The sequence below is a fragment of the Arachis ipaensis genome, chromosome B6 (assembly GCF_059453495.1).
Source record: "Arachis ipaensis isolate K30076 ecotype BB chromosome B6, ASM5945349v1, whole genome shotgun sequence".
NCBI lineage: Eukaryota > Viridiplantae > Streptophyta > Magnoliopsida > Fabales > Fabaceae > Arachis > Arachis ipaensis.
In genome coordinates, this window is record NC_142441.1 from 32,868,781 (window position 1) to 32,892,440 (window position 23,660).

At 36.3% G+C, this 23,660-nt stretch overlaps 1 protein-coding gene and 1 pseudogene across 1 annotated transcript; both read left to right on the forward strand.

Annotated features, from left to right (window-relative positions):
• Positions 1-18,623, forward strand: LOC148555075 (uncharacterized; annotated as a pseudogene).
• Positions 18,624-22,026: 3,403 nt separating this feature from the next.
• On the forward strand, positions 22,027-22,826 carry LOC107646833 (uncharacterized). Its single transcript, XM_016350983.1, has 3 exons — positions 22,027-22,191; positions 22,287-22,296; positions 22,423-22,826. The coding sequence occupies exons 1-3, from the start codon at positions 22,027-22,029 to the stop codon at positions 22,824-22,826; spliced, it is 579 nt and encodes a 192-aa protein (XP_016206469.1).
• Positions 22,827-23,660: the final 834 nt, after the last annotated feature.

The window sequence follows — 23,660 nt, forward strand, 5'->3', positions numbered from 1 at the left end:
ATGCTTTATTTGGAGCAAAAATGGAGAAGCCAACTACTTACACAGAGTGGAGGCTCAAAGAGAACCAAGATTAATGCAACTGGAGCATACTCATCATCATCAAATCCAGAAACACCGTTGGCTGACGAAACCGGTGTGGACTCTCCCGTTCGCCCACAAGGATCAAAGAAGAGCAAGAGAAAAGGTAAGGAAAAAGCACAAATGTCTGAAGATCTTAGGAAAAGAAATCATCGATTTTTAAGAAACTATCTCTCATGGAAGATATTAAGAATGTTAGAGAAAAGGAACTAATAGATACGAAAAAAGAAAGAGAAGAGGAGAGGGAACATAGAGCAAAGATTATGGCAATCAAAGAAAAGGATTACAAATTCAAGCGGCGATGAAAGAACAAAAATTACAAATTCAGTGATATATTAAAGAAATGGAGACAAATGCAAATGAAAGGAAAATGGAAAGGATGGCTAAGGAAATGGAAAGAGCCTTTGTATGGTAAAAGAAGATGGTGAGATAACACACTCATGGATAATTGGATCGATGAGTGTTTATTCGATGATTCAGAATAAGAAGATATCGATAGAAGCTCTATCCCAATTCCTCGAAGACGGATCAACGGAGATCGAGATGCAGGACATGATCGCATTTTCCAAGATTTCTTTGTAGATGAGCCGGTGTATAATGCTTACATTTTTCGATGGAGATTTCGAATGAGAAGACATGTGTTTCTTCGGATAGCAGACACTCTCTCAAATGTCTATCCGTATTGCCAACAGAGGGTCGATGCAACTGGAAGAAGAGGCTTGTCACCACTCCAAAAATGCACCGCTGCGATATGGATGCTAGCATATGGCGTAGTAGCTGATGCTGTTGATGCTTATGAGCGTCGTGCGAAATTTAAAGTCCACAAACTAACTGGCAAGTATACTGGATCGTACCAAGTAATACCTCAGGTGAGTGAGGGTTGATCCCACGAGGATTGTTGGATCAAGCAATAATGATTGAGTGATTTGCTTAGTCAAACAAGCAAAAAATGGTGTTTTGAGAGTTCAATTGTATTCAACAGTAAATTCAGAGGATTAAAGGCAAACAGTAAACTTGGTATGAAAGTTATGAGAGAAAACAGTTAAGGTTTCAGAGTTGTTTATTTTCCGGATTAACTTTTCTTGCCAACTATTTTAATCATGCAAGATTCAATTCATGGCAAACTATATGTGACTAAACCCTAATTCTTAGTAATTTAATCTCCTCTAACCTAGTTAACCGCCAATTCTTTGATCACTTAATTTCAATTAGAGGCTTAAGTCCAATTCTAGTTTATCAACCACAAAAATCCTAATTACCTAAATATAAGAGGATTATATGTCACGTATTCTGTTAAGTCCAGATAATTAGTGATTTAGAAGAAATTGTTTTCAAGCTGTTGTTCAAGTAGATTACTTTTCCAAGATTTAGCAAAAATACAATTAGAATAAGGGTTATTCTTCCGATTTACTCAAATCCTTAAGATGAAAAACGAAAACAAATCCTTGAAATTGAAATCAATATATTAATTAAAATAGAAGAGTAATAGTATTAATCCATAGAATAAACAGAGCTCCTAACCTTAACAATGGAGGTTTAGTTGCACATGGCCCAGAGAGAAAACTAGGGTTCCAAAGTGTAAACTATAGAATGAGGTGCATAAGAGAGAAGAGAGACCCAAGGGCTGAATCTTTTCCTTTTTATATCTAATCCTAATAAATATAAAATATATTTTCTAAAACTAAATACTATCTTTTTCTATTATAAATAAATTAAAGTTTTAACCAAAAATTAATAGAAGATCCCGTTGCTGGCTTCATAGGGCGTGAGGACCACCTTTGATACTAGAGTTGGCGCCAAACTTGGGCTGCACCGAGTTTGGCACCACCCTACCCATGCATAAATGTGTTTATATAGTGATATTGGCGCCAAACTTGAGGAATGTGGCGCCAAACTTGATGTATGCAGCGAACACGCACGTGTTCCAAGGCTTCTGGCGCCAAACTTGAGGAATGTTGCGCCAAACTTGAGGATGTGGCGTTTGGCACTGTGGCGCCAGAAAAAAAGTATAAACTATCATATATCATTGGAAAGTTATGAAAGTTGGCTTTCCAATGCTTCGAAAACCGTATCAATTGGATCTCTGTAACTCAAGTTATACTCGTTGGAGTATGAGGAGGTCAGGGTTGACAACATTATCCACTTTCTTCCTTTTCTTCTACACAAACTCTGTCAAACTCGCCTGATTGCTACCTGAAATAAACCAAATTATACACAACTCAAAGTAGTACTCATAGTGGCTTAAAATACATAAATCTTGATTAAACTTAGCAAATTTAAATGCAAATTCACTAGGAAAAGATAAGAAAGATGCTCATGCATCACAACACCAAACTTGAATTGTTGCTTGTCCTCAAGCAACCAAAACTAATATAAACTTTGGATATGAATTTACATGAGAATTGAGTGTTCAATTAAGCTCCTGGCTATCTCAAAGTGGGGTTAACAACACTAAAACCTTGAATAGTTTCGGCATCTCACTATCCTTTGAATCTTAGGAATGTCAATGTCATTCAGAATTAGAATCCGAATAATATTATGAATTCTCTTGTCTTTTCTTTACTTCGGATTAATTCTTGAACACAACATTTTTATTTTTTTTTCTTTGGTGCTTTGCACCTTGATCCTAGCCAGGACTTTAAGTGTTTTATCTCAAGCTTTACTTACACAAAACACAACAAGCACTTAACTGGAGAACTCTTTTGAGTTCTGATTTCTCTTTCAATTGCTCTCAGACAGTGGTAGTCAAAGCCTTTGGCATACTCTGTATTTGCACTTGGTCTCAACTTTTAGTGCTCTGTCTCAAGGATTACTTGACACATTCACACCACAAGCATATGGCTAGGAAAACAACTCTTTGAGCTTTTAATCATGCTTGACCTTCCTAGCCATTGATGCTCAGAGCCTTAGACCTTTTTTTTCTTTTTGCTATTTTTTTGCTTCAAAGATTAATTTCTTGTTTAATTTGGAGAATTCATAATAGTTCTCTATACTCTTGTTCCTCATGCATCAACATCCTTTGATTCAAATTGAAATATGCACTGTTCATATCATGCATTCAAAGTAACAGGAAACACCACCACATTTAAGTACATAAGACTACTCTTAAATATAAACTCAATTTCTCATGCAATAGATCACTTCTTTTCTTTTTCCTTTTAGATTCAAGCTCAGTGGGCGATACATAAGACATTCTTTCAAATTAAGCTCAAACACAGAATTAAACTAGAACCTAAGAACTGAAAATACTAAAGATCATGCAGGCACTCAAAGCAAAACAACAGAAAATAGGAATATAACATAATAGGAATAGAAGGAAATAGGAGGTGAAAAAGGGACTAAACCACCTCAGTCATCCCGGTGGCCGTCTCATTCCAGGCTGTGCTCCTCCGTGAAGATGATTCACCTTTGATGAGCGGATATTTTATACGCTTTTTGGGGTTAATTTTATGTAGTTTTTAGTATGTTTTAGTTAGTTTTTAGTATATTTTTATTAGTTTCTAGGAAAAATTCATATTTCTGGACTTTACTATGAGTTTGTGTGTTTTTCTGTAATTTCAGGTATTTTCTGGCTGAAATTGAGGGAGCTGAGCAAAAATCTGATTCAGGCTGAAAAAGGACTGCTGATGCTGTTGGATTCTGACCTCCCTGCACTCGGAATAAATTTTTTAGAGCTACAAAATTCCAATTGGCACGCATTCAATTGCATTGGAAAGTAGACATCCAGGGCTTTCCAGCAATATATAATAGTCTATACTTTGCTCAAGGATAGACGATGTAAACTGGCGTTCAACGCCAGTTCCAGGTTGCATTCTGGCGTTAAACGCCAGAAACAGGTTACAAGTTGGAGTTAAACGCCAGAAACAGGTTACAACCTGGCGTTTAACTCTAGAAACAGCCTAGGCACGTGTAAAGCTCAAGTCTCAGCCCCAGCACACACCAAGTGGGCCCCAGAAGTGGATTTCTGCACTATCTATCTTAGTCTACTCATTTTCTGTAAACCTAGGTTACTAGTTTAGTATTTAAACAACTTTTAGAGATTTATTTTGTACCTCATGACATTTTAGATCTGAACTTTGTACTCTTTGACGGCATGAGTCTCTAAACTCCATTGTTGGGGGTGAGGAGCTCTGCTGTGTCCCGATGAATTAATGCAATTATTTCTGTTTTCTATTCAAACACGCTTGCTTCTATCTAAGATGTTCATTCGCACTTCAATATGATGGATGTGATGATCCGTGACACTCATCACCATTCTCAACCTATGAACGTGTGCCTGACAACCACCTTCATTCTACCTTCGATTGAATGAGTATCTCTGGGATTCCTTAATCAGAATCTTCGTGGTATAAGCTAGAATCCATTGGCAGCATTCTTGAGAATCCGAAAAGTCTAAACCTTGTCTGTGGTATTCCGAGTAGGATTCAGGGATTGAATGACTGTGACGAGCTTCAAACTCACAAGGGTTGGGCGTAGTGACAGACGCAAAAGGATCAACGGATCCTATTCCAGCATGAGTGAGAACCAACAGATGATTAGCCATGCGGTGACAGCGCACCTGGACCATTTTCACTGAGAGGACGGATGGTAGCCATTTACAACGGTGATCCACCAACACACAGCTTTCCATAGGAGGAACCTTGCGTGCGTCAAGAAGAAGACAGGGGGAAAGCAGAGATTCAGAAGACAAAGCATTTCCAAAACTCCAACATATTCTCCATTACTGCATAACAAGTATTTAATTCATGCTCTTTTATTTTTCGCAATCCAAAATGATAATTATAATTGATATCCTGACTAAAAATTACAAGATAACCATAGATTACTTCAAGCCAACAATCTCCGTGGGATTCGACCCTTACTCACGTAAGGTATTACTTGGACGACCCAGTGCACTTGCTGGTTAGTGGTACGAGTTGTGAAAAGTGTGATTTACAATTCGTGCACCAAGTTTTTGGCACCGTTGCCGGGGATTGTTCGAGTTTGAACAACTGACGGTTTATTTTGTTGCTTAGATTAGGAAAAATTTTTCTTTTTAGTTTAGAGTCTTCTATTATTGTTTTTGGTTAAAATTTTAAAACCCTTATTTTATTTTTTTAAAATTATTTTCGAAAATTTTTAAAACCAATAACTTTATGATTTAGTCTTCTGTTTGAGTTTAGTTTCATATTTTAATTTTGGTGTCAATTGCATGATTTTATTTTTCTTTCAATTTTTCAAATTATATGTTCTTAGTTCTTTCTTAATCTTCAAGTTGTTCTTGTTTATTTTCCTTGTTTGATCTTTAGTTTTTCTTGTTTTGTGTTTTTTTTTTGTTTTTCTTCTTTTCGAATTATTAGTATCCAAAATATAAAAAAATTTTATACATTAAATATTTTTTTTAAAACACGTTAAATTTATAGCTCAGTTGGCTAGAGCGTTGTGCTTATGTTCTTGGTAATTAGGTATCTTCCTTTTAAAACTTTTTCAAAAATAATTTTTCTTTGATTAAATCTTTTGTCAAGTTTTAAGTTTGGTGTTTTCTTGTTAGTTTTTAGTTAATTTTCGAAAATTTATTTTTGGTTTTCTAAAAATTTTAAGTTTGGTGTTCTTTTTTTATGTTCTTGAGTCCTTTGAGTCTTTGAATTTTTGTTCTTCGTGTTCTTGTGAATCTTCAAGGTGCTCTTGAGTCTTGCTTGTATTTTGATTTTAAAATTTTTATGTTTGGTGTTCCTTGGTGTTTTTCCTCCAAATTTTCGAAAATAAGGAGCATTAAATCTAAAAATTTTAAGTTTTGTGTCATTTTATTATTTTTCTCTTTCCTCATTAAATTAAAAAAAAATATCTTTTCTCTTTATTTTAAGTAATTTTCGAAATTTACATAAGAATTTCAGATTTTTATTTTAAAATTTCTATTTTATCTTATCTTAGTTTTAAAAATTTCGAAATTCAAATCTTTTTTAAAAAAAAAATCATATCTTTTTCAAAAACTTATGTTATCTTATTTCAAATTTCAACTTCCAAAATTCAAAATTTAATTTTCAAATTTAAAAATCAAATTTTTCAAAATTTAAATCTTTTTCAAATCCTTATCTTATATTGTTGACTTTTTCGAAAATTCAAAATTCAAAATTTAAAATTTAAAATTTAAAATTTAAAATTTCAAAACTTTTTAATTTAAATTCCTTATCTTCTCTTACCTAGCTTATCTTATCTTTTTCTAATCTCAAATCTTAAAATCAAATCTTTTTCAGATCTTTTCCTTTTTTATTTTATTTTATTTTATTTTCTTACAAGTATCTTTAATTTTAAGACATATCTTTTTCAAAACTTCCTAACCAATTTCTCTCCATTTTTTCGAAAATCCTCACCCACATCTTTTTCAAATCTTTTTAATTAATTAATTTTGTTTTCAATTTTCTTTTATTTATTTTTCTTCTAATTTTCAAAATTATAGTCAATTTTTTATTTATTTTATTTTATTTTATTTTAATTTCGTTTTTCAAAAAAAAATATTTTATTTGCAATTCACAACATCTCCCTTTCTCCATCATGGACCTAAGTAGAAATGAACAGTCCAAAAGGACTCTGGGGTCATATGCTAACCCCACTACTGCTTCATATGGGAGTAGTATCTGTATACCCTCTATCGGAGTCAGTAGTTTTGAGTTGAATCCTCAGCTCATTATCATGGTGCAGCAAAGTTGCCAGTATTCCGGTCTTCCACAGGAAGAACCTACAGAGTTTCTGGTACAGTTTTTACAAATTGCTGATACAGTACATGATAAGGAAGCAGATCAGGATGTCTATAGAATATTACTATTTCTATTTGCTGTAAAAGACCAAGCTAAGAGGTGGTTAAATAACCAACCTAAGGCTAGCATAAAGACATGGAAACAACTGTCAGAAAAATTTCTGAATCAATATTTCCCTCCAAAACGAATGACACAGCTAAGGCTGAACATCTAAGGCTTTAAACAAGGAGATAATGAATCTCTTTATGATGCCTGGGAGAGATACAGAGAGATGCTAAGAAAATGCCCCTCTGAAATATTTTCAGAGTGGGTGCAGTTAGACATCTTCTATTATGGGCTTACAGAGAAAGCTCAGATGTCTTTGGACCACTCAGCTGGTGGATCTATACACATAAAAAGACAATTGAAGAAGCTCAAGAGCTCATTGATACAGTTGCCAGAAATCAGCATCTGTGCCTGAGTAGTGAGTCTTCCATGAAAGAAGAGGCTAAAACAGTAACTGCTGAACTTGGTCTTCCAGAACAAGTTGCTGAACTCAATCAACAATTGTGTTTTCTAAGAAAATAGCTAGCAGAATTCAAGGAGATGCTACAAGACACTGAAAATGCTAATAAAAATATGGAGGTACAATTGAATCAGACAAAACAGCAGTTATCAAAGCAGATAACAGAGGAGTACCAGACAGTTCAATTAAGAAGTGGGAAAACATTAAATACCTCACTTCAGAGCAGCAAAAAGCCAAGAAAAGAACAACTGACAGAGGATGAGTAAAAAATTATCCAAAATCCCTCTGAGGACAGTAAGGGCCCAGAGAGGAACAACTCTGGCGTTCAAATGCCAGAAAAGGATGCAAGGTTGGCGTTAAACGCCCAACCCACGCGCAGTTCTGACGTTTAAACGCCAGGAACAGGCAGGGAGCTGGCATCAAACGCCCAATGGAAGCTCAGTTCTGGCGTTCAAACGCTAGAAATAGGTAGGAAGTTGGCGTCCAACGCCAATCAAGCTTCCAACCCTGGCATTCAAATGCCAGTGAAGGATCAGACACACACAAGTACTGATAGCAACCCCTCTAAAAAGGCTTCTCCAACCACTTCTATAGGAAATAAACCTGCAGCAACCAAGGTTGAGGAATACAAAGCCAAGATGCCTTATCCTCAAAAACTCCGCCAAGAGGAGCAGGATAAGCAATTTGCTCGCTTTGCAGACTATCTCAGGACTCTTGAAATAAAGATTCCGTTTGTAGAGGAACTTGAGCAAATACCCTCTTATGCCAAGTTCATGAAAGAGATCTTGAGTCATAAGAAGGATTGGAGAGAAACTGAAAGAGTTCTCCTCACTGAAGAATGCAGTGCAGTCATTCTGAAAAGCTTCCCAAAAAAGCTTAAAGATCCTGGGATCTTTCTGATACCATGCATATTAGAGGTTGATTGCACCAAGACAGCTTTATGTGATCTTGGGGCAAGCATCAACCTAATACCTGCATCCACTATCAGAAAGCTTGGTTTAACTGAAGAAGTCAAACCAACCCGGATATGTCTCCAACTTGCTGATGGCTCCATTAAATACCCATCAGGCGTGGTTGAAGACATGATTGTCAGGGTTGGGCCATTCGCCTTCCCCACTGACTTTGTAGTGCTAGAAATGGAGGAGCACAAGAGTGCTACTCTCATTCTAGGAAGACCTTTCCTAGCAACTGGACAAACTCTCATTGATGTCCAAAAGGGGGAAGTAACCCTAAGAGTCAATGAGGATGAGTTTAAGTTGAATGCTGTCAAAGCCATGCAGCATCCAGACACACCAAAAGACTGCATGAAAATTGATCTTATTGACTCTTTGGTAGAGGAAATCAACATGGCTGAGAGTCTCGAATCAGAGCTGGAAGACATCTTTAAAGATGTTCAGCCTGATCTGGAGGATTCAGAGGAATTGAAAGAGCCTCTGAAACTTCCTCAGGAAGAGGAAAAACCTCCTAAACCCGAGCTCAAACCATTACCACCATCCCTGAAATATGCATTTCTGGGAGAAGGTGACACTTTTCTGGTGATCATAAGCTCTGCTTTAAATCCCCTGGAAGAGGAAGCGCTACTTCAAGTGTTAAGGACACACAAGACAGCTATTGGGTGGTCCATAAGTGACCTTAAGGGCATCAGCCCAGCAAGATGCATGCATAAGATCCTATTGGAGGACGATGCTAAGCCAGTGGTTCAACCACAGAGGCGGCTAAATCCAGCCATGAAGGAAGTGGTGCAGAAAGAGGTCACCAAGTTACTAAAGGCTGGGATTATTTATCCTATTTCTGATAGCCCCTGGGTGAGCCCTGTCCAAGTTGTCCCCAAAAAGGGAGGCATGACAGTGGTTCATAATGAAAAAAATGAACTGGTTCCTACAAGAACAGTTATAGGGTGGCGCATGTGTATTGACTACAGAAGGCTCAATACAACCACCAGAAAGGATCATTTTCCTTTACCATTCATAGACCAGATGCTAGAAAGACTAGCAGGTCATGATTATTACTGCTTTTTGGATGGCTATTCAGGCTACAACCAAATTGCAGTAGATCCCCAGGATCAAGAGAAAATAGCATTCACATGTCCATCTGGAGTATTTGCCTACAGAAGGATGCCATTTGGGCTATGTAATGCACCTGCAACCTTTCAGAGATGCATGCTCTCTATTTTCTCTGATATGGTGAAAAAATTTCTGGAAGTCTTCATGGATGACTTCTCAGTATATGAAGACTCATTCAGCTCCTGTCTTGATCACCTGACACTGGTTCTGAAAAGATGCCAAGAGACTAACCTGGTTTTAAACTGGGAAAATGTCACTTTATGGTGACTGAAGGGATTGTCCTTGGGCACAAGATTTCGAACAAGGGAATAGAGGTGGATCAAGCTAAGATAGAGGTAATTGAAAAATTACCACCACCTGCCAATGTTAAGGCAATTAGAAGCTTTCTGGGGCATGCAGGATTCTATAGGAGGTTTATAAAGGATTTTTCAAAAATTGCAAAACCTCTGAGCAACCTGCTAGCTGCTGACACGCCATTTGTGTTTGACACAGAGTTTCTGCAGGCATTTGAAACCCTGAAAGCTAAGCTAGTCACAACACCAGTTATTTCTGCACCAGACTGGACATTACCATTCGAATTAATGTGTGATGCCAGTGACCATACCATTGGTGCAGTACTGGGACAGAGGCATAACAAGCTTCTGCATGTCATTTATTATGCTAGTCGTGTTTTAAATGATGCCCAGAAAAATTACACAACCACAGAAAAAGAATTGCTTGCAGTGGTTTATGCCATTGACATGTTTAGATCATACTTAGTAGGATCAAAAGTGATTGTGAATACGGACCATGCTGCTCTTAAATATCTACTCACAAAGCAGAAATTAAAACCCAGGCTCATAAGATGGGTGTTGCTTCTGCAAGAGTTTGATATAGAAATAAGAGACAGAAAAGGGACAGAGAACCAAGTGGCTGATCATCTGTCCCGGATAGAACCAGTAGAAGGGACGTCCTTCCCCTCTATTGAGATCTCTGAAACCTTTCCGGATGAGCAACAGTTTGCCATCTAGGAAACACCATGGTTTGCAGACATTGCAAACTATAAAGCTGCAAGATTCATACCCAAGGAGTACACAAGCAACAAAAGAAAAAATTAATTACTAATGCAAAGTACTACCTGTGGGATAAACCATATCTCTTTAAGAGATGTGCAGACAGAATAATCCGTAGATGTGTGCCTAGAGAAAAAGCACAGAAGATCCTATGGCATTGTCATGGATCACAATATGGAGGACATTTCGGAGGTGAGCGAACAGCAACAAAAGTCCTCCAATGTGGCTTCTACTGGCCCACTCTCTATAAAGACTCCCGAGAGTTTGTGCGTAACTGTGACAGCTGCCAGAGAGCTGGTAATCTGCCTCACAGTTACGCCATGCCTCAACAAGGAATCTTGGAGATTGAGTTGTTTGATGTATGGGGTATTGACTTCATGGGGCCTTTCCCACCATCATACTCAAACACTTATATTCTGGTGGCAGTCGACTATGTATCCAAATGGGTAGAGGCCATTGCCACACCCACTAATGATACTAAGACAGTGCTGAAGTTCCTCCAGAACCATATCTTCAGAAGTTTGGTGTCCCTAGAGCACTAATTAGTGATGGGGGCACTCACTTCTGCAACAAACAGCTTTACTCTGCTATGGTCCAGTATGGAATTAGTCACAAGGTGGCAACTCCGTATCATCCACAGACAAATGGGCAAGCTGAAGTCTCTAATAGAGAAATAAAAAGAATCCTGGAACGGACTGTAAGTACCCGTAGAAAGGATTGGGCGAGAAGCTTGGATGATGCTCTGTGGGCTTACAGAACAGCATTCAAGACTCCTATAGGGACCTCTCCATACCAGCTTGTGTATGGTAAGGCCTGTCATCTGCCCATGGAACTGGAGCATAAGACCTACTGGGCAACCAGATTCCTAAACTTTGATGCCAAATTAGCTGGAGAAAAAAGATTGCTCCAGCTGAATGAGCTAGAGGAATTCAGACTCACTGCTTTTGAAAATGCCAAGCTTTACAAAAAGAAAGCAAAAAGGTAGCATGACAGAAAGCTGTCATCTAGAGTCTTTAAACCAGGATAGAAGGTTCTGCTGTTTAACTCTAGGCTCAGGCTATTCTCCGGGAAACTGAAATCCCGGTGGAGGGGACCATATGTGATTACAAGTGTGTCACCATATGGCTATGTGGAGCTTCAAGACATTGATTCTAATAAGAAGTTCATTGTTAATGGACAGAGAATCAAGTATTATCTTGAAGGCAATGTTGAGCAAGAGTGCTCAAGGCTGAGGCTAGATTAAAAGCTCAGTAAGGTCCAGCTAAAGACAATAAAGAAGCGCTTGTTGGGAGGCAACCCAATGTTATTTAACTATATCTATTTAGTTTCCATTGCTATTTTATGTTTTTTGTAGGTTGATGATCATGTGAAAAAATCAACTGAAAAAATCAAAAACAGAATGAAAAACAGCATTAAAAACAGCTCACTCTGGAAGAAGAGCTTACTGGCGTTTAACGCCAGAAAGAAGCATCAAGCTGGCGTTAAACGCCAGAAACAAGCACCAGACTGGCATTTAATGCCAGACATGCATTCTAAGGGCGTTTTGCATGCCTAAATGGAGCAGGGATGCCAAGTCCTTGACCCCTCTGGATCTGTGGACCCCACAGGATCCCCACCTACCTCACCATTCAAATTCAAACCATTTTCCTCCCAAACCCACCCATTCACACACCTCCATCTCCTCCATCTTCTCCACTTCTTTCTTCTTTTGCTCGAGGACGAGCAAACCTTTTAAGTTTGGTGTGGAAAAAAGCGTTGCTTTTTGTTTTTCCATAACCATTTATGGCACCTAAGGCCGGAGAAACCTCTAGAAGGAGGAAAGGAAAGGCAAAAGCTTCCACCTCTGAGTCATGGGAGATGGAGAGGTTTATCTCAAGGGTCCATAGTTCAGTGGTAGAGCATTTGACTGCAGATCAAAGAGCTATGAAGGAGGAGCAACAAAGACAAGGAAGAGACATAGAGGAGCTCAAGAGCACCATTGGTTCTTCAAGAAGAGGAAGACGCCACCCTCACTAAGGTGGACCCGTTCCTTAATCTCCTTGTTCTTATTTCTCTGTTTTTCGTTTACTATGCTTTATGTTTATTTATGTTTGGGTCTTATTACATGATCACTAGTATCTAAGTGTCTATGTCCTAAAGATATGAATGTCCTATGAATCCATCACCTTTCTTAAATGAAAAATATTTTCTGAAAAAGAAAAAGAAGTACATGAATTTCGAATTTTAAAATAGTTTAATTATTTTGATGTGGTGGCAATACTTTTTGTTTTCTGAATGAATGCTTGAACAGTGCATATGTCTTTTGAATTTGTTGTTTATGAATGTTAAAATTGTTGGCTCTTGAAAGAATGATGAAAAAGGAGAAATGTTATTTGATAATCTGAAAAATCATAAAAATGATTCTTGAAGCAAGAAAAAGCAGTGAAGAACAAAGCTTGCAGAAAAAAAAATGCGAAAAAAAAGAGAGCAAGAAAAAGAAAAAGCAAGCAGAAAAAGCAAAAAGCTCTTTAAACCAAAAGGCAAGAGCAAAAATCCAATAGCCCTTAAAACCAAAAGGCAAGGGTAATAAAAAAGATCCAAGGCTTTGAGCATCAGTGGATAGAAGGGCCTAAAGGAATAAAATCCTGGCCTAAGCGGCTAAACCAAGCTGTCCCTAACCATGTGCTTGTGGCGTGAAAGTGTCAAGTGAAAACTTGAGACTGAGCGGTTAAAGTCGAGGTCCAAAGCAAAAATAGAGTGTGCTTAAGAACCCTGGACACCTCTAATTGAGGACTTTAGCAAAGCTGAGTCACAATCTGAAAAGGTTCACCCAGTTATATGTCTGTGGCATGTATGTATCCGGTGGTAATACTGAAAAACAGAGTGCTTAGGGCCACGGCCAAGACTCATAAAGTAGCTGTGTTCAAGAATCAACATATTGAACTAGGAGAATCAATAACACTATTTGAATTCTGAGTTCCTATAGATGCCAATCATTCTGAACTTCAAAGGATAAAGTGAGATGCCAAAACTGTTCAGAAGCAAAAAGCTAATAGCCCCGCTCATCTAATTAAGACTGATCTTCATAGATGTTTTTGGAATTCATTGTATATTCTCTTCTTTTTATCCTACTTTGTTTTTAGTTGCTTGGGGACAAGCAACGGTTTAAGTTTGGTGTTGTGATGAGCGGATATTTTATACGCTTTTTGGGGTTAATTTCATGTAGTTTTTAGTATGTTTTAGTTAATTTTTAGTATATTTTTATTAGTTTCTAGGAAAAATTCATATTTCTGGACTTTACTATGAGTTTTTGTATTTTTCTATAATTTCAGGTATTTTCTGGCTAAAATTGAGGGAGCTGAGCAAAAATCTGATTCAGGCTGAAAAAGGACTGCTGATGCTGTTAGATTCTGACCTCCCTGCACTCGGAATGGATTTTTTGGAGCTAAAGAATTCCAATTGGCACTCTCTTAATTGCGTTGAAAAGTAGACATCTAGGGCTTTCCAGCAATAGATAATAGTCCATACTTTGCTCAAGGATAGACGACGTAAACTGGCGTTCAATGCTAGTTCCAGGTTACATTCTGGCGTTAAACGCCAGAAACAGGTTACAAGTTGGAGTTAAACGCCAGAAATAGGTTACAACCTGGCGTTTAACTCTAGAAACAGCCTAGGCACGTGTAAATCTCAAGTCTCAGCCCCAGCACACACCAAGTGGGCCCTAGAAGTGGATTTCTGCACTATCTATCTTAGTCTACTCATTTTCTATAAACCTAGGTTACTAGTTTAGTATTTAAACAAATTTTAGAGATTTATTTTGTACCTCATGACATTTTAGATCTGAACTTTGTACTCTTTGATGGCATGAGTCTCTAAACTCCATTGTTGGGGGTGAGGAGCTCTGCTGTGTCCCGATGAATTAATGCAATTATTTCTGTTTTCTATTCAAACACGCTTGTTTCTATCTAAGATGTTCATTCGCACTTCAATATGATGGATGTGATGATCCGTGACACTCATCACCATTCTCAACCTATGAATGTGTGCCTGACAACCACCTTCATTCTACCTTCGATTGAATGAGTATCTCTTGGATTCCTTAATCAGAATCTTCGTGGTATAAGCTAGAATCCATTGGCAGCATTCTTGAGAATCCGAAAAGTCTAAACCTTGTCTGTGGTATTCCAAGTTGGATTCAGGGATTGAATGACTGTGACGAGCTTCAAACTCACAAGGGTTGGGCGTAGTGACAGACGCAAAAGGATCAATGGATCCTATTCCAGCATGAGTGAGAACCGACAGATGATTAGCCGTGTGGTGACAGCGCACCTGGACCATTTTCACTGAGAGGACAGATGGTAGCCATTGACAACGGTGATCCACCAACACACAGCTTGCCATAGGAGGAACCTTGCGTGCGTGAAGAAGAAGACAGGGGAAAAGCAGAGATTCAGAAGACAAAGCATTTCCAAAACTCCACCATATTCTCCATTACTGCATAACAAGTATTTAATTCATGCTCTTTTATTTTTCACAATCCAAACTGATAATTATAATTGATATCCTGACTAAGAATTACAAGATAACCATAGATTGCTTCAAGCCAACAATCTCCGTGGGATTCGACCCTTACTCACGTAAGGTATTACTTGGATGACCCAGTGCACTTACTGGTTAGTGGTACGAGTTGTGAAAAGTGTGATTTACAATTCGTGCACAACCTCCCTTTGGTGCCATTGATGATAAAATAAACAAAGAGCGCACTCTACAACACCAAACTTAAAAGTTTGCTTGTCCTCAAGCAAAATGAAACTAAAAACGGGGAGGGACATAAAAAGCGCAAGGAGGAGTAAAAATAAAAATATTGCAAAAGAAGCAGATAATGATAAAAGGGCAAGAAAGATTAAATTAAAAAATTTTTTTGAGCTAGTGATGGCGCCAAACGCCAGGGGGCCAAGTTTGGCACCGTCCTGCCAGAGAATTCTCCCTTATTTCCTTTGTTGGTGGTGCCAAACTCCAAAGATCCAAGTTTGGCGGCACCCCTCCGGTATCAATTTCTCATTATGCACGCATTACCTTATCCCAAGTATCTAAGCTCTCCTTGGGCTGTGTGTCAAGACACTTCTTAACTCTGTCTCGTATAGCAAATAGGAAGAGAAGTAGCTTGTAGACATCAGGATAACTCTATTAGTCTTCACAGTGTCACAAATCTGCAGAAAATTAGATATGAACAAGTTTGGGTCTTCCTGCGGAAGTCTGTGAAACTGACAATTTTGTTGTACCAAAGAAATCAACTAAGGCTTCAGCTCAAAGTTGTTAGCAGCCACAGGGGGTACAACAATGCTATTCCCATATAAATTAGGGCTAGAAGCAGTGTATGAGACAAGTGTTCTCCTCGGTTATTCAGGCATATTAGGAGGATTAACAACATTGGCATTAACCGCATTATTGTTATTAAGCTCCATGGTGGATTCTTCAACTTCCTTATCAAAGTTGTTCCTGAGGTTCTCAGCTGCTTTATAAGCTTTAACATGCTATAAACGCCTTCTCAAGGTCCTCTCAATCTCAGGATCAAAGTCAAGAAAAGGTTCTTTGTTCCCGTTCCTGCTCATAAACAAACAGAAAACAAAGAAAAGGTAGGAATCTCTACGTCAGAGTGCAGAAAATTTTCAGTGAGGTAACTAATGTAAAAGAAATAAAATAAAATAACTGAATAAATTAAATAGAAAATTCAAACAACTAATAAGCAAAATGGAACACAAAATTTTGAAAATAAATAAAAAATATAACTAGGAAAAAATAAAACAACTAAAGGGAAACCAAACTTAAATTCAGAAATTATGAGAAAAATTTTAAATAAAATAACACTAAATTTTTGAAAAAAATTAGAGAAGAAAAACAAACAAAAACTAAAATTAAGAACGCCTGATGTAAGTAATCAAACAAAGGTTAGTTGTTAATCACAGTCAATCCTCGGTAACGACGCTAAAAACGTGGTGCAAAATTTAAACTCCACAAACTAACCAGCAAGTGCACCGGGTCGTATCAAGTAATACCTCTGGTGAGTGAGGGTCGATCCCTCGAGGATTGATGGATCAAGCAACAATGATTGAGTGAATTGCTTAGTCAGACAAGCAGAAAGTGGTGTTTTGAGAGTTCAATTGCATTCAACAGTAAATTCAAAGGATTAAAGGCAATCAGTAAACTTGATGTGAAAGTTATGAGAGAAAACAATTAAGGTTTCAGAGTTGTTTATTTTTCAGATTAACTTTTTTTACCAACTATTTTAATCATGCAAGATTCAATTCATGGCAAACTATATGTGACTAAACCCTAATTCCTTAGTAATTTAATATCCTCTAACCTAGTTAACCGCCAATTCCTTGGTTACTTAATTTCAATTAGAGGCTTAAGTCCAATTCTTGTATATCAACCACAAAAACCCTAATTAACCAAATATAAGAGGATTATATGTCACGTATCCCGTTAAGTCCATATAATTAGTGATTTAGGAGAATTTGTTTTCAAGTTGTTGTTCAAGTAAATTACTTTTCCAAGATTTAGCAGGAACACAATTAGAATAAGGGTTATTCTTTCAATCTACCCAAATCCTTAAGATGAAGAACGAAAACAAATCCTTGAAATTGAAATCAATACATTAAAAAAATAGAAGAGTAATAGTATTAAACCATAGAATAAACAGAGCTCCTAACCTTAACAATAGAGGTTTAGTTGCTCATGGCTGAGAGAGAAAACTAGGGTTCCAAAGTTCCAAAGTGTAAACTGTAAAATGAGGTGCGTAAGAGAGAAGAGAGCCCGAAGGGCTGAATCTTTTCCCATTTATATCTAATTATAATAAATATAAAATATATTTTTTAAAACTAAATAATATCTTTTCCTATTATAAATAAATTAAAATGTTAATAAAAAATTAATAGAAGATCTCGTTGCTGGCTTCATAGGGCATGGGGACCGCCTTTGATACTAGAGCTGGCGCCAAACTTGGGCTGCACCAAGTTTGGCACCACCCTACCCGTGCATAAATGTGTTTATATAGTGATATTGGCACCAAACTTGAGGAATGTGGCACCAAACTTGAGGATGTGGCGTTTGGTGGCATTTGGCACCGTGGCGCCAGAGAAAAAGTATAAACTACTATATATCGTTGGAAAGCTTTGAAAGTTAGCTTTCCAATTCCACTAGAACCGCGTCAATTGGACCTCTGAAGCTCAAGCTATGCTCATTGGAGTGTGTGGAGGTCAGGGTTGACAACATCATCCACTTTCTTCCTTTTTGTTCTAACGAACTCTGTCAAACTCGCCTGAATGGTACCTGAAATAAACTAAATTGCAAACAACTCAAAGTAGCATTTATAGTGGCTTAAAATACTTAAATCTTGATTAAACTTAACAAATTCAAATACAAATTCACTAGGAAAAGATAAGAAAGATTCTCACGCATCAGTGCGCATAGGCGAGAGCACTACAATTGAATGCTTGAAAAATTTGTTAAAGGTGTCATTTCGGTGTTCAATTATGAATACTTGCAAAAACCAAATTCAAATGATGTACAATGCCTGCTACAAATGGTGGAGGATTGTGGCTTTCCTGGCATGTTGGGTAGCATTGACTACATGCATTAGAAATGAAAAAATTGTCCAAAGGCGTGGAAAGGTATGTACATGAGTGGTTATCGTGGGGTTGCAACCATAATACTTGAGGTTGTAGCATCTTTAGACCTTTGAATATGACATTCATTCGTTGGAGTTTCTGGTTCAAATAATGATATCAATGTATTAGATCGTTCACCAGTATTCGATGATATTCTAAATGACCGTGCTCCGGAGGTAAATTATACTGTTAATGGTAATAATTATACTATGGGATACTATTTAGCAGATGGTATTTATCCTGAATGGGCCATATTTGTCAAATCATTCTCAAAGCCACAAGAGGAGAAATGCAAGTTATTTGTACAATATTAAGAAGGGCAAAGAAAAGATGTGGAGCGAGCACTCGGAGAGTTGCAAGCACGCTTTGCAATTATACATGGTTCAGCGCGCTTTTGGGAAAAGAAGAATCTTGTAAACTTAATGAGAGCTTGTATTATATTGCGTAATATGATTGTTGAGGATGAAAGAGACACTTATGCAGGAAATTTTGCTCAAGGCTTAGAGTATGACGATGTCGAAAATGGCTTATCACAATCTTAGCTGAGAAAAGAAGATTTTGCACCATGCCATCAATTTCTCCAAAGAAATGCCCAACTTCGAAATAGGCAGTGCAGTAGCATAGACAGTTAAAAGAGGACTGATTGAACACATGGCAATTTCACAATGCTTGCTGTCAACTATAGAGCTTAACTATGTTTTACTTTATATTTACAAATTAGTATAATCTCGAATTATATATTGTGTATTATTGTTATATATGAATTTTTTAATATTAATATTTTTTAATAGTGAATTATTTTTGAATTTATAAATTTAAATAATATTATTGAAAAAAATAATGACTACATTAAATTTAATTACTTTAATTAATTAATTAACTGGGACCACATTAGGGACTAAAGTTAGTTCCTCATAACGGAGAAGAGAGAGATACTTTGAGTTTCTATTTACTGTTTATGATACAAAAGCTGATATAAAGTTAATTTATATGACAGGTAGGCCATAAATAGGGACTGTGATGAGTTCTCTACTGGAGATAGTCTAAGAACAACTCCAACGGTAACTAAAATTGGAACACCATTTACCGTGTATCAGAAAAAGGGAAGACTTTAGCATGGGAGTGAAAGAGAAGAGAGTTCCTTGACGTCTTTCAAAGTTCTAGAAACCTTGTTCAGAGGGACTTGCTCTCTTTGAATAAAAACCAATAATATTTATACATGTATTAACTTTATATATATATATATATATATATACTTTACATATATAATTAATTATTATAATTATTAATAAATTAAATATAATTTAATTATTTAATATAATTATTTAAATAGTTATATCTTTATTTAACTAATAATTTATATTAATTATTTATATAAATTATTTAAATAGTAATTAAATAAATAATTATATTAAATCATATTAAATATTGTCTATATTGTTATATTAAATTAAAATGAATTAAATTTGTTTACATAAAAAAATAAATTTAATTTTTACACATTACAAAATATTTTTTGGTTTGGTTATTTACTTTTGTTTATAAAATTTAAAAATGCTAACCACATTATAAAATTAGCCATTGCCAAACTAGCCATTGTAAAATTAGCTGTTGAAAACTAGTCGTTATTATATTACCGTTATTATTAATAAATTAATATTTTATTACTCTATATATACTACTTACATACATTTCTATTCTCACACTTTCTTCTATTCTTCTTCATTTTCTTTCCAGTTTATGAAATCAAAATTCTATTGAGATTATTTTTTGTTCGAAAAAATGGATCCAAACCAACTCAACTCTTTTTTCAATTACTTACAAAACTTTTCTCAAACTCCAAATACCCAACAATCTCAAACTTCAAACTCTCAAATTCCAAATTAAAACTTCACACTACCAAATACATTTCAAAATCCAAATCCACAAAATGTTCCTAATTTCAATTTTCAAGCTCTTTATAATAATCAATTTCCTATATTCCAACAACATAATCAAAATTCACAAACACCACATTTTTCATTTTCATCCTTATTTAATCCCTTTATCGGAAATGTTACTCCAACATCTGTGCCGTTTCCAACTCAATTCAATACATCGAGACATGACTCATCTGGTGTTAGTGGCTCTTCTAACCCATCCCTTCAGACTCTGATACAATCTAGTCCAAATTTGCAATATTCAGATTTTGCCGACCCTCGTGGATTAGATGTTATCGACCTCAATGATGATGACATTGAAAATCGTAGGCAAGATAGTATTCAACACTGGCATTGGAAAGAGGACCAGATGTTGATCAATGCATGGTTAAATATTTCAACTGATCCTATAGTTGGTACTAACCAAAAGGGCGACGCATTTTGGAGTCGAATTCACAACTATTGTATACAATTCAATGCTGACATGAAAAGGGGATAGTTGCATATAAGAAATGATGGTATAAGATCAACAAGGCACTTGCACAATTTGCTAGTTGCTACGATCAAGCCAGCCGAAACATAAGGAGTGGTTCGAATGCTGATGATATAAAGGAGTTAGCCTATAAACTTTATTCCACAAATTACGGTAAAATTTTCACTTTTGAGAGGCATTAGAATATGCTTCGTTTGGAGCAAAAATGGAGAAGCCAACTACCTACATAGAGTGGAGGCTCAAAGAGAACCAAGATTAGTGCAACTGGAGCATACTCATCATCATCAAATCCAGAAACATCTTTGGCTGACAAAACCAGTGTGGACTCTCCCGTTCACCCACAAGGATCAAAGAAGAGCAAGAGAAAACATAAGGAAAAAGTACAAATGTCTGAAGATCTTAGCAAAAAGAAATCATCAATTGTTAAGAAACTATCTATCATGGAAGATATTAAGAGTGCTAGAGAGAAGGAACTAATGGATAGGGAAAAAGAAAGAGAAGAGGAGAGGGAACATAGAGCAAAGATTATGGCAATCAAAGAAAAGGAGTACAAATTCAAGCGGTGATGAAAGAACAAGAATTACAAATTCAGTGATATATTAAAGAAATGGAGATAAATGCAAATGAAAGGAAAATGGAAAGGATGGCTAAGGAAAGGGAAAGAGAAATGGATATGCAAATACTTAATATTGACACGTTTACAATGAGTGTAAAATGACGAGCTCTTCATGAGATTGCATGTGAGAAAATAATCAATAAGTGGTTTACTTAATAATTCCTTGTATTCATAGAGTTAAGTTGTATGTTTTATTTTTACTGCGTATTACTGGTATGTGATATAATTTCTTTTATTCATTTGTGATGTAACTTTTCCAATTTGTCAATATTATTGTGCCGTTAATGTTTAACAAAGTGACAGTTGTAAAACTAGCCATTTTAAACTTAGACAAGAAAAAACTAACTGTTAAGTAGCTGCTGCAAAACTGGTCGTTTTAAACTTAGACAAGAAAAAACTAGCCATTAAGTAGCCATTGCAAAACTAGTCGTTGAGAAGTACCCACTTGCTGCGGACACACTTATAAATATCAACTATTAATGATTTTGTAACTCTATTTCAACCTTAGTTTCTCACCTCAAAAGAATACTAAAAAATACATTTCAAGATATGGCTAGAAATTTTGATGATATGTTTAATGAGGCTTTGTATGGTAAAAGAAGATGGCGAGATAACACACTCATGGATAATTCGATCGATGAGTGTTTATTCGATGATTCAGAAGAAGAATATATCGATAAAAGCTCTATCCCAACTCCTCATAGATGGATCAACAGAGATCGAGAAGTAGGACATGATCGCCATTTCCAAGATTACTTTACAAATGAGCTGGTGTATAATGCTGACATTTTTCAACGGAGATTTCGAATGAGAAGACATGTGTGCCTTCGGATAGTAGACGATCTCTCAAATGTCTATTTGTATTTCCAATAGAGGGTCGATGCAACTGGAAGAGGAGGCTTGTCACCACTCCAAAAATGCACCGTTGCAATACGGATGTTAGAATATGCATAATAGATGATGTTGTTGATGATTATGTGCGCATAGGCCAGAGCACTACAATTGAATACTTTTCAAAATTTGTTGAAGGTGTCATTTCAGTGTTCGATGATGAATACTTGCGAAAACCAAATTCAAACGATGTACGACACCTGCTATAAATGGAAGAGGATCGTGGCTTTCCTTACATGTTGGTAGCATTGACTGCATGAATTGGTAATGGAAAAATTGTCCAAAGGCGTGGATAGGTATGTACATGAGTGGTTATTGTGGGGTTGCAACCATAGTACTTGAGGTTGTAGCATCTTCAGACCCTTGAATATGACATGCATTTGTTGGAGTTTCTGGTTCAAATAACGATATCAATGTGTTAGATCGTTCACCAGTGTTTGATGATATTCTAAATGACTGTGCTTTGGAGGTAAATTATACTATTAATGGTAATAATTATACTATGAGATACTATTTAGCAGATGGTATTTATCTTGAATGTGCCACATTTGTCAAATCAATCTCAAAGCCACAAGGGGAGAAATGCAAGTTATTTGCACAATATCAAAAAGGGCAAAGAAAAGATGAAGAGCGAGAACTTGGAGTGTTGCAAGCACACTTTGCAATTATACGTGGTCCATCGCGCTTTTGGAAAAAGAATCTTGCAGACATAATGATAGCTTATATTATATTGCATAATTTGATTGTTGAGGATAAAAGAGACAATTATGCCGGAAATTTTGCTCAAGGTTTAGAGTATGATGATGTCAAAAATGGCTTATCATAACTTCAAGTGGGAGAGGAAGATTTTGCATCATACCATCAATTTCTCCAAAGAAATGCCCAACTTCGAAATGGGCAGCAGCATAGACAGTTGAAAGAGGACTTGATTGAACACATATGGCAATTTCACAATGCTTGTCGTCAACTATAGAGCCTAACTATGTTTTACTTTATATTTACAAATTAGTATAATCTCGAATTATATATTGTGTATTATTGTTATATACGAATTTTTTAATATTAATATTTTTTAATAGTGAATTATTTTTGAATTTATAAATTTAATTAGTATTATTGAAAAAAATAATAACTACATTAATTTTAATTACTTTAATTAATTAATTAAGTGGGACCACAACAGGGACTAAAGTTAGTTCCTCCTAATGAAAAAAAGAGAGATGCTTTGAGCTCCTATTTATTGTTTATGGCGTAAAAGCTGATGTGGAGTTACTTTTCATGACAAGTGAGCCATAAATAGGAATTGGGATGAGTTCCTTATTGGAGATGGTCTAAGGAGAGAAAAGAAATCCAAATCTGTGCCACTCCGTTCACCATCACTGCACCATGCCACTCCGTTCACCATCACTGCACCATTCCAGATTCACTGCCATGCCGCTCCAGATTCGTCGTCTCCTTGACGCACCATTAATCTTTAAGCCCCACATCGTGCCGAATTTTCCATTGACGCAATGTTCCAGATTATGTGTTCTATTCTTCTTCTTCTTTTCTTCTTTCTGAGGAGTACCTAACGACATAGTTTTGGAGTTATTAAGAAATGAAGTTTATAATTTGTGTTTTAGAGTTTAGCATTTACAGTTTAAGGTTTAGTCTTTATTAT